This window comes from Symphalangus syndactylus, chromosome 13 (assembly GCF_028878055.3).
Source record: "Symphalangus syndactylus isolate Jambi chromosome 13, NHGRI_mSymSyn1-v2.1_pri, whole genome shotgun sequence".
NCBI lineage: Eukaryota > Metazoa > Chordata > Mammalia > Primates > Hylobatidae > Symphalangus > Symphalangus syndactylus.
The window spans coordinates 25,137,391-25,152,397 of NC_072435.2; the positions used below are offsets into that span (position 1 = coordinate 25,137,391).

Sequence of the window (15,007 nt, forward strand, 5' to 3'; positions counted from 1 at the left end):
GCAGTGAGCCATGACTGACACTGCACTCAGCCTGCGTGACAGAGTGAGACTCAGGACCAATACAGTAATGCAGATTGTGATGAATAAGCTTTGAAAACATGGAATTAGCTTTATTTTGGATGATTGTATTAGTCTGTGTTTAGGAAAACGTATAAAATTATTTCAAGAATAAGAATAGTTATATAAGTTAAGAATTTTTGCCGGGTGCGGTGGCTCATGCCTGTAATCCTAGCACTTTGGGAGGCTGAGGTGGGCGGATCACGAGGTCAGGAGATCGAGACCATCCTGGCTAACATGGTGAAACCTCGTCTCTACTAAAAATACAAAAAATTATCGGGGCGTGGTAGCAGGGGGCCTGTAGTCCCAGCTACTCGGAAGGCCGAGGCAGGAGAATGGCATGAACCCAGGAGGCAGAGCTTGCAGTGAACTGAGATCATGCCACTGCACTCCAGCCTGGGCGACAGAGCGAGACTCCATCTCAAAAAAAAAAAAAAAAAAAAAGAATTTTGGAGGTGCTTGAGCAGAGCAGTGAAAGGTGTGGAAGACTCCAGCAGGAATATCAAAGAAAAATAGTCACTGGCAGCTTCAGTGAGAAACCAGAGCTCGTGGAGCTGTCTTAGAAGTTACTGGAAGCCTGATTGGGATTAGAGATGGTGAGGTCTGTGCCGTATTCATCTGAGACTGATGGCTTAGTGCTTCACTTCGGCCTTTCCTATTCCATTCAGGTTTTCCTTTTTTTAAATAGCATTTTAAATTTTATTTTCAATTTATTATCTATTTATTTATTTTGAGACCGGGTTAAGAGATGGGCTAATCTTTGTATTTTTGGTAGAGACAGGTTTTCGCCATATTGCCCAGGCTGGTTTTGAACTCCTGACCTCAAGCAGTCCACCCACCTCAGCCTCCCATAGTGCTGGGATTACAGTTGTGAGCCACTGCGCCCAGCCTATTCAGGTTTTTCTCATTGGCAAAGTTTAGCAAGAACCATACAGGAAAAGCCTTCTGGAAAACAGTTCTGAGCACCAGATTGCAGTGGTGGTAGTGTTAAGTGGACAGAGGACATTGCAGTATAGAAAAGTAGCTGAGACATATTGACCTCAAAACTGGAGATGGTTTTAGAAACTTTGAGAGGAAATGCAAATGGTGCCTAATGTCTTTGTTCAGTTATTTTCGGTAGCTGCAGTATTATTCTTTTAGAAAATGGTGACTGGTTGCCATGTTTGAATGTATTCCCCAAAAGTTCATGTTGGAAATTGAATCCTCAAATCCATACGTTGATGGTATTTAGAGGTGGGAGCCTTTGGGAGGTAATTAGGGACAGATGAAGTTCTGGGGGTGGGTCCCTATGTTGGGATTAGTAGCCTTATAAGAAGAGGAAAAGAGAGCTGAGCTGGCATGCTTCCTGTCTCTCACCATGTGATGACTTCTGTTATGATGCAGCAAGAAGGCCCTCACCACATGTGGCCCCTCAGCCTTGGACTTCCCAGCCTCCAGAACTGGAAGAAATAAATTATATACATACACATACATAAATTATATACATACATTTAAATTACCCAGGTCAGGTTTTCTGTTACAGCAACAAAAAATGGACTAAGACACAGGATAGGTTGGGGTTTGGGGGACGTATTGTGAATATCTAGAAAAATTGGCAGTGGAAACATGACAGTGATTTATAGCAATTGATGAGCATCATTGAGAAGCAAATGATGTAGAAAGACAGACTTTATTGTCCTTTCCTTGCCCTTCAGGCCTAGATCTCTAAGTTTGTCAAGAAAGAGGGTATTGCTAAAGCTGTCTAGGCTTTGCTTTTAAAAGTCTCGTAAGGAATGGCACGTCCTGTGGTGCCTGGAGATACAAAACCTTTTTTGTTAAATCCCAGAAGCTTACAGTATAAAATGAGTCTTTTCTGTCAGTTGCACCACTGGGATAGTTGACCCTGTAGGGCAACTGATGCTTATGTGGTAACTCAGAGATGGAGGTGGTTCCATATTATGGTTTCTCCATCTCAAAAATGGGCCTCTGATTATTGCAAAGGAAACAAGCAAGAAGGTCACACTTAGTTTTAAGTGGTTTGGCCTGAAAGTGATACATTACACTTACACCCTGTTTGGCAAAACCGGTCTCATGGTTTTAACTTGAGGCAAGGTGGCTGAGAAATTAGGGGAATGTTTGCTATGTATGTGAAGCTGTTTAAAGAATGAGGAAAGTCAGGGCTGGGCGCGGTGGCTCACACCTGTAATCCCAGCACTTTGGGAGGCCGAGGTGGGTGGATCACCTGAGGTCAGGAGTTCGAGACTAGCTTGGCCAACATAGTGAAACCCCATGTCTACTAAAAATACAAAAATTAGCCAGGCGTGGTGGCGAGCACCCGTAATCCCAGCTACTCGGGAGGCTGAGGCAGGAGAATCACTTGAACCTGGGAGATGGAGGTTGCAGTGAGCCCAGATCACACCACTGCACTCCAGTCTGGGCGACAAAAGCAAGACTCGGTCTCAAAAGAAAAAAGAGAATATGACGCTACATGAGAAATCGACAAACTTTAAAGGGCCAAGTGGTATTTTATTCTTTGCAGGCCATATGGTTGCAAATACGCTACTCTGCCTTTAATGGATCAATAGTACCTACACGTGGGTTTGGCCATGTTCCAAGTAAACATTATTTAAAAACAGATGGTGATGATGCGGGGCAGGTGAGCCCCCAAACTGGGGATTCGCTCAGGAAATAATTCAAGGGTGAACTGGTAGTGGGTAGCACCCTTTTTTTTTTCTTTTCCGAGACGGAGTTTTGCTCTTGTTGCCCAGCCTGGAGTGCAATGGCGCTACCTCAGCTCACTGCAACCTCTGCCTTCCGGGTTCAGGCGATTCTCCTGCCTCAGCCTCCTGAGTAGCTGGGATTACAGGCTTGTGCCACCACGCCCAGCTAATTTTTGCATTTTTAGTAGAGATGGAGGCGGGCCTTCACCATGTTGGTCAGGCTGGTCTCAAACTCCTGACCTCAGGTGATCCACCTGCCCCAGCCTCCCAAAGTGGGGTAGCAACTTTTATTGGAGCGGCGGCAACAGCAGCAGCAGATGAACGGCTCCTTGCAGAGCACGGCTACCCGAAAAGGAGTGTGCCCAGAGAGCAGCTCAGAGGCAGGTCTGCAGTCATGTTTATGCCCACTTTTAATTACATGCAAACTAAGGGGCAGGTTATTCAGAAATTTCTAGAAAGGGTGTGGTCACTTCCAGGTCATTGCAGTGGAAAGGGGTGGTCACTTCCAGGTGTTGCGATGGCAGTGGTAAACTGACATGGCAATGGAGGGCGTGTCTTATGGAGAGGTGCTTTTGCCTCTTCCCTGTTTCAGCTAGTTTTCAATCTGGTCTGGAGTCCAAGCCCTGCCTCCTCTCTCAGTAATTCATATTTGACTTGTGTTTCATAACACATGATCTACACAAAAGAATGAGGAGTGCCAGAAATAGTAACCTCATGGGTAATTTTTTGTTTGTTTGTTTTTTTGTTTTTCGTTTTTTGTTTTTGAGATGGAGTTTTGCTTTTGCTGCCCAGGCTAGAATGGAATGGTGCCATCTCGGCTCACTGCAACCTCCGCCTCCTGGGTTCGAGTGATTCTCCTGCCTCAGCCTCCCAAGTAGCTGGGATTACAGGCCTGCGCCAGCATGCCCGGCTAATTTTGTATTTTTAGTAGAGACGGGGTTTCTCCTTATTGGTCAGGCTGGTCTCAAACTCCTGACCTCACGTGATCCACCCGCCTCGGCCTCCCAAAGTGCTGGGATTACAGGCGTGAACCACCACGCCTGGCCCCACATGGGTAATTTTAAAATGTATTTCTTCCTTTTAAATTTCTTTAAAATGTAACTGTTTAGAAAATAATCTGCCTCGGGAGCATGATCCATGAGTTGCTGCCCTGGAGCCGCTTGTAGGTTATCTGGAAGTTAGATGTACGATAATGACGGCACACACACCAACAGTTGTGAAATGAAGGTATACATGGGTCGGGATCTGATGCTCTACATGAAGTCGTATGGAATTACTGGAAGGTAGGCTGTGATAAGCTGTATAGTATAACCCCTAAAGCAAATGCTAAAAATTTGGTTATAGTTAACACTAAAACCAAAAAAGGAATTGAAAGAGAGCCACTTAAAAACCCAAAGGAAACGAAAGAAAAGAGAACAACAAAGCCGACAACATAAAACCAATACCAAGATAGTTTAACCATATAATAATCACTTTAAAAGGAAGTGGTCCAAACACCCCAGCTGGAAGAAATTTTCCATTACCGTATGACAAATTGGGAAACAGCACCCTTAGATGAACGTCGGCAATTTTATTTTAACTCAAATTTAATACAAAGCCCCTAAACCTAGAGGTTTTTTTAAAATTTGTTTGTTTGCTTGGGCTTTTCTTTTTGTTTTTTTTTTTGTCATCAGTGTGAACTTCCTGGTTGTAAGGGGACCATAGTCAGTAACTGAGCATATCTGATTCTGAGGATTAGTAAGGTGAAGGAGGCAGAGTGAAGGAGGGCAAGTTTCTTGAAGATATTTACAAATATCTGATGATGATAAACCAATTGGGTAAAGTTATAAGTGAGAGAACAAATAGTTCATTGAGGGTGGTCACATAATAAAAGGTAATATATTTCTAGATGAATTAAAAATAAATGGTTATTCTTTTTTTTTGAGGCAGAGTCCCACTCTGTCACCCAGGCTGGAGTGCAGTGGTGCAATCTTGGCTCACTGCAACCTCTGCCTCCCGGGTTCAAACGATTCTTCTGCCCCAGCCTCCAGAGTAGCTGGGATTATAGGCGTGTGCCACCACGCCCAGCTAATTTTTTGTATCTTTAATAGAGACAGGGGTTCACCATGTTGGCCAGGCTGGTCTCGAACTCCTGACCTTGTAATCCGCCCGCCTCAGCCTCCCAAAGTGCTGGGATTACAAGTGTGAGCCACCGCGCCCGGCCTAAAATAAATGGTTATTGTAATGGAAGTAGAACATACAAAATGGAAGGGAAGAAACTAATAATATGAAGAGAATTCTCAAATGCAGATTTCAAAGTTACTACAATTAGTGGAGATAATGAGCTACTATCTGTAACTGTGGATTTGGAAGGTTAAGGTGAGTAAAGAAAAAAACAGGTCATTGAAAGTGTACTTTCGGCTTTCTGGAAGTTGTAATGTGGTAGCGAGTATCTTTGAATTCTCAGAGGTTTGCAAGAACAAACATTTATTTCTTCCTCAGAACTATCATTATTCACCTCTTAGTTCCACAATGTGATGCTGGGATTCAGGGTAAAATTCAGTCTCTTATCAGGACATACTATATTAGTAGCAGAGAAAAGAGAGGGTTAGAAGAAGCAAATGAAGCCTCTTCTAGCTTCCATTTAAATTCAAACATGCAAGTTTCTCTCACCGAGCTTCGGGAGCACGATCCACGAGTTGCTGCCCTGGAGCCGCACAATTTTGTAGCTTTCTTGGCAGAACCAGGTACTCAAAGGGTTGCGCGCAGCAGGGAGTAGAGATGACTCTTGAGTTTGCCCTGCCTAAGGATGGATGCACGTAGCTGAGGGGTGCCAGCTCTCTGGGTAGAGCCTGCCCCCTGAGCAAGTGGGGCCCCAAGCTGACCCCACCCTCAATATGTGCAGCCTTTTATAGCACAGTCATGGGTCACCTAATGATGAGGATGTGTGCTGAGAAATTTGTTGATTTCATCATTGTGCTAACATCATAGGGTGTACTTACACAAACCTAAATGGGATAGCCTAGTACACACCTAGGCTAAACCATATAGACTTTATACAGTAATTTACAATAGACTCGGCTCGCTGCAACCTCCGCTTCCCAGGTTCGATTCTCCTGCCTCAGCCTCCCAAGCAGCTGGGACTACAGGCACGCACCACCATGCCCGACTAATTTTTGTATTTTTAGTACAGACAGGGTTTCACCATATAGACTGTTGATCCTAGGCTACAAATGGGGACAGCATGCTATCATAGGCAGTTGTAACGCCATGGTATTTGTGTATCTAAGCATGGAAATGGTATGGTAAAAATACAGTATGCTAATGGGACCACCATTGTATATGCAGTCCTTTATTGACCAAAACATTGTTATGCAGTGCATAACTATGTATCAACTGCACCTCAGTAAAACTGTTGAAAACAAAAGCACTGTCCAGATGAATTCAGCTGGGCCTAATGCGGCCTGGGAATCTGCATGTTACCCTGATTTCCAAGTCATTTGAGAACCCTGGTGAGTCAACTGCCTTTGGGGGAGTTTTAGTTATTTTCTCTGAGCAGAGAAGGATTTTATATCATTCCTGCATTTCTTTATTCCTAAGAATAAAGAAAAAAGCTACAAGAATGACATTGAGCTACTTGAGGAAGGTGGCTTATATCAACCAAAGGACATACCCATGATAATTTTTTAAGGAGCTGAAAATAGTCTAAATGATTATAAATTAATTCGAGAAAACTGACAGGGGCAATCAACAAATAAGTTGACAGTTTCTCCAAATTATTGACAGTTTCTCATTAAAAAAAAAAAAAAATTTTAAAAATTTAAACAAGTCATCTCTATTCACACCAAACTGGCCAAGCAACGCACAAAGCCAAGCCTATCATAAATTGGGCAAGGAATTTCAATCCTTGACTTGAAGCGTTGCCTCAAGTCAAGGGCCATGCCTGATATCAAAGGGCAGAGATGTGTAATTTCATAGGAGGGTGATAATTAATTGGGAATAGTTGACAGTATAGGACAGAGAGCTGCAAAATATGTGAAACAAGTGATGGAACTGAAAGAAGGAAGACAATCTAGGTGGAGCACAGAGGATTTTGAGGACAGTAAAAGTACCTTGTGTGACACCATGATGGTGAATACATGTCATCATACATTTGTCCAAACTCAGACTATACAACACAAAAGTGAACCTTTATGTAAACTGTTAACTTTGGGTGATAATGATACGTCAATGTAGATTCACTGATTGTAACAAATGTACCACTCTGGTGGGTTGTTAATAATGGGGGAGGCTGTCCTTGTGTGGGGGTACAGTGTATATGGGAAATCTCTACCTTCCACTCAATTTTGTTGTAAACCTAAAACTGCTGTTTAAAAAGTCTATTGAAAATGAATTAGAAAAAGGCAAAAACATTAAGAACATTTCACTGAAGCAGATACACAAACCCAATAGGCAAATACAAAGATTTTCCGCATTACTGTCTGTCAAGTGTTCAGACCTCAGCATTTTCTGCTTCCTCCATAAGAGCCACAGTCTGTCTTCATGGATCTTGGAAATAGAATGGCCTCTACAAAACACTCCAAATACCTCTTTGGTGATGTTCATTAGGAACTTGAAGTTGTTTCTGATAATTGGTAATGAAAACAATTTTTCAGAAGTATTGTCACCTCACCAAGCATGCACTCATGGTGAATCGACCATTGTGGTTCTATGAAAAGATGGTGTATCAGAGTGACAAACTCATACCTCAGAGACTGGCTGGCTCCCTCCCCACACACACCCTAGGACGTCACACTAAGCCCAAAGTCCTGGCAGTAAGAAGAAATCAGATGAGTATTTTCTATTTTAGAAGGTGAGGCAGTCTTTAGGTAAAGGAAACAGGAGTATGCCGGGTCTCTGAGTGCTCACATCTGAAAAAGGAGATTCCTCTGGAGTAGAAACTATTCCTGTGGCGAAGATACAAAAGTAGGAGAAATAATTTCTGAGATACAGACTAGAGGTCCTGTCCCCTACACCATTCCCTGATGGTGATTATTGATATTGTATCTATGTAGCATTCAGTGTGAGATGAAACTTTTCTATGGTTTTAAACTCTGATTTACCTGCCACACAAGAGTCCCTGATATTATCTTCAGGATAATAGAGTAATTATTGTAAAACCTCTATGCATACAATGACGTTAAAAATGGAATACAGTGATCTCATTATTACAGAAACTATGTGTCTGGGTGAACGTGGCCAGAATATGCGTCTTTTCTCCAATGATGGCCTTACCATGTGCTAAACGGAGACAATAATTGCATTTAAACAGGACATCTCTATTGTCTGGTGACTACAGTGAGAGTAACTTCCCTCTGGAGTTCACAAAAGAAACATTTCAGAAACCGTTAATGTCACCAATGTGGCTTTCATACCAATATAACTTCGGCGGTTTACATATTCAAATATATCATGTGATATTTTTCTTTTTTTTGTTAAAAATTTTTCGGGGGCAGCTGATAGAAATGTTCTAAGATTTGAATGTGGGGATGGTTTCACAACTTATAGCAAGTGTATTAAAAGTCATTGAATTATATACTTAAAATGAAACAATTTTATGGATATAAATTAGATCTCAACAAACCTGTTTTTTTAAATTCCAGTGTTAACTCTGAACTCACCACAAATCTAACTATATCAATTTACTTAATGAACACATTTCCATACCTTCCAGGTACAATTTTACATCTTTTGAGTATATTTCAATTATTACATTAATTATAATAAAGTTGCTGTTAGTAGCCATCCATTAATGAACAAATAATTATATTATCTAAAATCAATAATTTAATCTGTACGCTAAAATGTTTTTTTTTTTTTTTTTACTTATTTATTTTTTGAGATGGAGTCTCACTCTGTTGCCCAGGCTGGAGTGCAGTGGCACAATCTTGGCTCATTGCAAACTCCGCCTCCCAGATTCAAGCGATTCTCCCACCTCGGCCTCGTGAATAGCTGGGACTACAGGCATGTGCCACCATGCCCAGCTAATTTTTTGTATTTTTAGTAGAGAGGGGGGTTTCACTGTGTTAGCCAGGATGGTCTCGATCTCCTGACCTCGTGATCCACCCGCCTCGGCCTCGCAAAGTGCTGGGATTACAGGCCTGAGCCACCGCACCTGGCCAATGTTTTATGTCTTACGTTTCAGGTTCAATAGCTTAGCTCACCACAATATAGTGCAATTATTTCAACAGCTGGTATCATTTGAATCTTGTTCCTTGCTTGAGGAAAATCTCTCTCCATCATAAATAGTGAACCATTCTTGGGTCAATAAATGCAATTTCATCTTGGACAATCTTTCTTCTGGGATTATGTGGTAATCAGTGTATTTACATCTTATTTAAATATGTATTTATAGTAATTTGGCACATGAAATAAAAATATAGACATAATACTACAGTCACAATTATGTGTGAAGATAAACCACTATGACAAAAGATACTAATAAAATTAAGTCGAGATATTGAGTACATGAAAGATAGAAATAACTAGCCATGCTGGGCATGGTGGCTCACGCCTGTAATCCCAGCACTTTGGGAGGCTGAGGCGGGTGGATCATCTGAGGTCAGGAGTTCAAGACCAGCCTGACCAACATGGTGAAACCCTGTCTCTATTAAAAATACAAAATTAGCCAGGCTTGGTGGTGCACACCTGTAATCCCAGCTACTCGGGAGGCTGAGGCAGGAGAATCCCTTGAACCCAGGAAGCAGAGGTTGCAGTGAGCCAAGATGGCGCCATTGCACTCCAGCCTGGGCAACAAGAGCGAAACTCCATCTCAAAAAAATAAAAATAAAAAAATAACTAGTCATGTTAGTGAAGTGCCATGGTTAAGACATTCATTGTATTGGTCCATTCTTGCAGTGCTATGAAGAAATACCTGATATCGGGTAAATACCTGATATTGGGTAATTTATGAAGAAAAGAGGTTTAATTGGCTCACAGTTCTGCATGCTGTACAGGAAGTATGATGCTGGTATCTGCTCAGCTTCTGAGTAGGCCTCAGGAAACTTATAATGATTGCGGAAGGCAAAGTAGGAGCAGGCACTTCACATGACCAGAGCAGGAGGCAGAGAGACAGGGGGAGGTGCCACACACTTTTAAACAACCAGATCTCATGAGAACTCACCTACTATCACAAGAACAGCACCACAGGGGAATCTGCCCCCATGATCCAGTCACCTCCCATCACGCCCCACCTCCAACACTGGGGATTACAATTTGACAGGAAATCCGGGCAGAGACACAGATCCAAACTATATCACTCATCTTTGCAGCCAAATGTGAATCCTGATTCACCCACTTACAGGGATGTGGATGAGTCCTTAAACCATCTTGGCCTTAAGTTTCCTCGTTTGTGATATGTGAATAACATCAGTACTTATCTCACAGGTTGTTGTTACACATAAAGCACTAATAACAGTGACCTTACTTAAAGTGTAATGTAAAGGAAAAAATAAGTGCAAACTTGAAAAATCACTTATTAAAGAAAAATAGATGGATTAGTTTTGGATGGGAACAAATTAAAGGGGAGGATAGTGGATGTCAGTTGCCACAGTTAAAGCACAAACCTCATGTTTCCCTGCAAGACTCCTTCAACCTAGAGAGCCTGGTGGTGCACTATTACTATCTGTTATGAAATATCCAGCTGAGGCGAGATAAAACTGTGGTGGCAGAAGAAACATGATTCATTAAAAGTTATGATTAAATTTTATTAATTAAAGCATAAAACTTGTGATACATTCTGAATAAAACAGTAGCAAAACATAATGCCAGTTGTGAAACGTCTATGTACACGTGCACATGCTATTCAGGTTTTGTTTGGTTTTGTTTTTATTTGAGGCAGAGTCTCACTCTGTTGCCCAGGCTGGTGGGCAGTGGTGCGATCTCAGCTCACTGCAACCTCCGTCTCCCAGGTTCAAGCGATTCTCCCCCCAGCCTCCCGAATATCTGAGATTACAGGCATCCACCACGATGTCCGGCTAATTTTTGTATTTTTTGTAGAGACGGGGTTTTGCCATGTTGGTCAGGCTGGTCTCGAACTCCTGGCCTCAAGAGATCCGTCTGCCTTGGCCTCCCAAAGTGCAGGCGTTACAGAACATGAGCCACCACACCCAGCCCTGGTTCTTTTACTTGAACTACCCTCTTTGATAACTATTCTTTCTTCAATTTATAAGAATAACTCATTTTTCATTAGTCATTGATATACAACAGCTATTGCTTTTTTAAAAAGATGATCGCCATTTCCCCTACATTACTTCTACCACATAATGAGGTCCTAGTAATCTATCACTCTCATAAAAAGCCCAGTGTCAGCCAGGCACAGTGGTTCACGCCTGTAATCCCAACACTTTGGGAGGCCGAGGCGGGTGGATCACGAGGTCAAGAGATTGAGAACATCCTGGCCAACATGGTGAAACTCTGTCTCTACTAAAAATGTAAAAGATAGCTGGGGGTAGTGGCACACACCTGTAGTCCCAGCTACTCAGGAGGCTGAGGCAGGAGAATCACTTGAACCTGGGAGGTGGTGGTTGCAGTGAGCCGAGATTGCACCACTGTACTCCAGCCTGGCAAGACAGCAAGACTCCATCTCAAAAACAAACAAACAAACAAAAACTCCAGTGTCTTAGTGTCCTGGCATGCCATCTCATGGTCAACTGGTAGAGCAGCAATCCTTTCCTATAAGCCAGCGGCCCTCTGGAGAAGGGCACACTGAGCACAATAAGCATGACTTTTAGTTTTGTATTATTCTCCACCTCTCCCTGACGCTAATTCATACAATATTAAATTTCAAAATTCAGCCTTCTTGTTCTTCCAGGGAGCATGAATAGGAATGAACCACACCTAATGAAGTAGGCCCTATCATTTTATTGATTCCTTCCCAAAGATCATAATGAAAGGCCTGTAAAAAAAGCATAAAATCAACAGATCTCAAACATCAAGACGGAAACCAGGAATAGTAGTGTAACCTTTCCAAGAAACTTCACATAAACGAATATTTTATACACTGAAGATAATGTGTCATTTTCCACATGTCCTTTTTTCCCTTGATATACATCATGTTATGAATTTAACATATTTTGGCCTGGAATTATTCTGCAGTTTGTAATATTTCCAGTTAACTTTGGAAAATTAGAGACTTTGTGATTCCTGGTATGAATTCTATGGTGTGTAGGCTGTTGTGGGAGTTCGTTTAAAAAACTACCACCTTCATTACATCACTGTTGCTTAAAGGTCTTTCCATGTTTCGTACATTTTTAATAGATTCTGTATGAATTTTCTCATGACCCCAAAGACAAGCACATTTGATAAAAAGCCTTACCACTTTCATTACATTTGTGAGGTTGCTCTCCAGTATAAATCCTGTGATGTGCCAGTTTTGACCACTGGGTAAAAGACTTAGCATGAGCCGAGCGCAAGGGCTCACGCCTGTAATCCCAGCACTTTGGGAGGCCTAGGCAGGTGGATCACGAGATCAGGAGTTCAAGACCAGCCTGGCCAATATGGTGAAACCCCATTATCTACTAAAAAATACAAAAATTAACTGGGTGTGGTGGCGTGCACCTGTAGTCCCAGTTACTTGGGAGGCTGATGTAGAATTGCTGGAATCCAGGAGGCAGAGGTTGTGGTGAGCCGAGATCAGGCCACTGCACTCCAGCCTGGGCAATAGCGTGAGACTCTGTCTCAAAAAAAAAAAAAAAAAAAAAAAAAAAAAGCCTTAGCATGCATGTAACTTTTTTATGATTTCTCTAAAAGATGTATACTCTGTTTTTGTGTTTTGTTTTGTTTTTTGAGATGGAGTCTTGTTCTGTCGCCCAGGCTGGCGTGCAGTGGTGCAATCTCAGCTCACTGCAACCTCCGCCTCCTGGGTTCAAGCAATTCTCGTGCCTCAGCCTCCTGAGTAGCTGGGATTACAGGCACCTACCACCATGCCCAGCTAATTTTTGTATTTTTAATAAAGACAGGGTTTCGCCATGTTGGCCAGGATGGTTTCAAACTCCTGACCTCAGGTGATCCTCCCACCTCAGCCTCCCAAAAGTGCTGGGATTACAGGTGTGAGCCACCGTGCCTGGCAAAAGATGTATACTCTGATGTCCAGTGCACTGTGAAGCCTGAATAGAGCATCTGCCACATACCTTATATTTACATGGTTTCTCTTCAATATGAATTCTCTGATGTCACGTAGTACTTGAACTCATGGTAAAGTTTTTCCCATGCTCATTGGATTTCTAAGGTTTCTCCCCAGTATGAATTATTCTGTTCCCCAACTTCTGATCCTCAGATAAAATCCTTGTCACACACATTACATTTGTGTGCCTTTGCCCCAAGATATATTAGATACTGTTATCTAACAAGTAGTGAGCACTACTTGAAAACACTGCTACATTCATTGCATTTACAATTATGATCTATTTGGTGAGTCCTGAGTTTAGGGCCCTGCTTAAAAGCCTTGCTACATTCAGTACATTTGGAAAGTTCTCTCCAGTATGAACTATCTGCTGATTAATGAAGCGTGAGCCTCGAGTAAAGGCTTTGCCACACTCATGACATCTGTAGGATTTCTCTCCAGTGTGAATTCTCAGACGAGTTACAAGGTGTGAATTTTGACTGAAGACCTTGCCACACACATTTGTAAGGCTTCTCTCCAGTACAAATCCTACGATAACTTTCGAAATGTGAATTTTGACTGAAGACTTTGCCATATATGTATCATATTCATATGGTTTCTTTCCAGTATGGATGATCTGATGTATAGTGAGGTGAGAGGCCTGGGTAAAGGCTTTTCCATACTCATCATACTTGTAAGGTTTCTCTCCAGCATAGATTTTTTGGTGAATCCTGATGTCCGCCCGTTGTCTAAAGGCCTTGCCGCATTTGGTACACTTGTATGGCTTCTCTCCAGTATGAATACTCTCATGGTGTCTAAGGTGGGACCACTTCATATAAGCCTTTCCACACTCATTACATTTGTAAGGTTTCTCTCCAGTATGAATTACCTGATGGTTAGTTAGGCTTGAATGCCCAATAAAGGTTTTACCACACTCATTACATTTGTAAGGTTTCTCTCCAGTGTGAGTTCTCTGATGGTCCACCAGACTTGAATTTTGAATAAATGCCTTACCACATTCATTACATTTGTTTTGTTTCTCTCCAGAATGAATCCTGTGATGTTTTACAATTTGAACTCTGAAAAAAAAGCCTTGCCCTGCTCATTACATTTATAAGGTCTCTCTCCAGTATGGATGACCTGATGTTTAGTTAGGTTTGAGTGCACGCTAAAGGCTTTGCCACACCAATTACACTTGTAAGGTTTCTCTCCAGTGTGAATTCTCTGATGATTTTCAAGGTATGAATTTTGACTGAAACTTTTGCCACATATATCACATTTATATGGTTTCTGTCCGGTATGGATTCTCTGATGTCTAGTAAGGTGGAACATCCTATTAAAGGTCTTGCCACACTCATTACATCTGTAAGGTTTCTCTCCAGTATGAATTCTATGATGGCTCACTAGGTTTCCAATTTGCCTGAAACCTTTGCCACATATATCACATTTATATGTTTTCTGTGCAGTATGGATTCTCTGATGTGTAGTAAGGTTGATCATCTTATTAAAGGTCTTGCCACATTCATTACATCTGTAAGATTTCTCTCTAGTGTGAATTCTCTGATGATTTTCAAGGTATGAATTCTGACTGAAATCTTTGCCACATATATCACATTTATACGGTTTCTGTCCAGTATGGATTCTCTGATGTCTTGTAAGGTGGGACCTGTAATTAAAGGTCTTGCCACAATCACTACACTTGTAAGGTTTCTCTCCAGTATGAATTCTGTGATGACTTGCTAGGTTTGCAATTTGCCTGAAACCTTTGCCACATGTATCACATTTATATGGTTTCTGTCCAGTATGGATTCTCTGATGTCTAGTAAGGTGGAACATCCTATTAAAGGTTTTGCCACACTCGTTACATCTGTAAGGTTTCTCTCCAGTATGAATTATATGATGACTTGCTAGGTTTCCAATTTGCCTGAAACCTTTGCCACATATATCACATTTATATGGTTTCTGTCCAGTATGGATTCTCTGATGTGTAGTAAGGTTGAACATCTGATTGAAGGTCTTGCCACACTCATTACATTTGTAAGGTTTCTCTCCAGTATGAATTCTATGATGACTTGCTAGGTTTGCAATTCGCCTGAAACCTTTGCCACATATGTCACATTTATGTGGTTTC

General features: G+C 41.8%; 1 protein-coding gene across 1 annotated transcript; it reads right to left on the reverse strand.

Moving 5' to 3' along the window:
* Positions 1-10,455: 10,455 nt before the first annotated feature.
* On the reverse strand, positions 10,456-14,880 carry LOC134732142 (zinc finger protein 665-like). The gene is made up of 2 exons (XM_063614898.1): positions 14,304-14,880; positions 10,456-13,974 (listed from the first exon to the last, which is right to left on the reverse strand). Exons 1-2 carry the CDS (start codon positions 14,878-14,880, stop codon positions 13,178-13,180), a joined length of 1,374 nt encoding a protein of 457 aa, XP_063470968.1. The 3' UTR covers positions 10,456-13,177.
* Between the last annotated feature and the right edge of the window lie 127 nt (positions 14,881-15,007).

What these genes read in the sequence shown, in the direction of transcription:
- LOC134732142 (XM_063614898.1), bottom strand. Translation starts at nt 14,880, where the DNA reads ATGTTCAACCTTACTACACATCAGAGAATCCATACTGGACAGAAACCA. An exon ending in ATGTGATATATGTGGCAAAG is followed by an intron (nt 13,975 to 14,303) that starts GTTTCAGGCAAA and finishes TGTAATGAGCAG; the next exon opens with GGCAAGGCTTTTTTTTCAGA.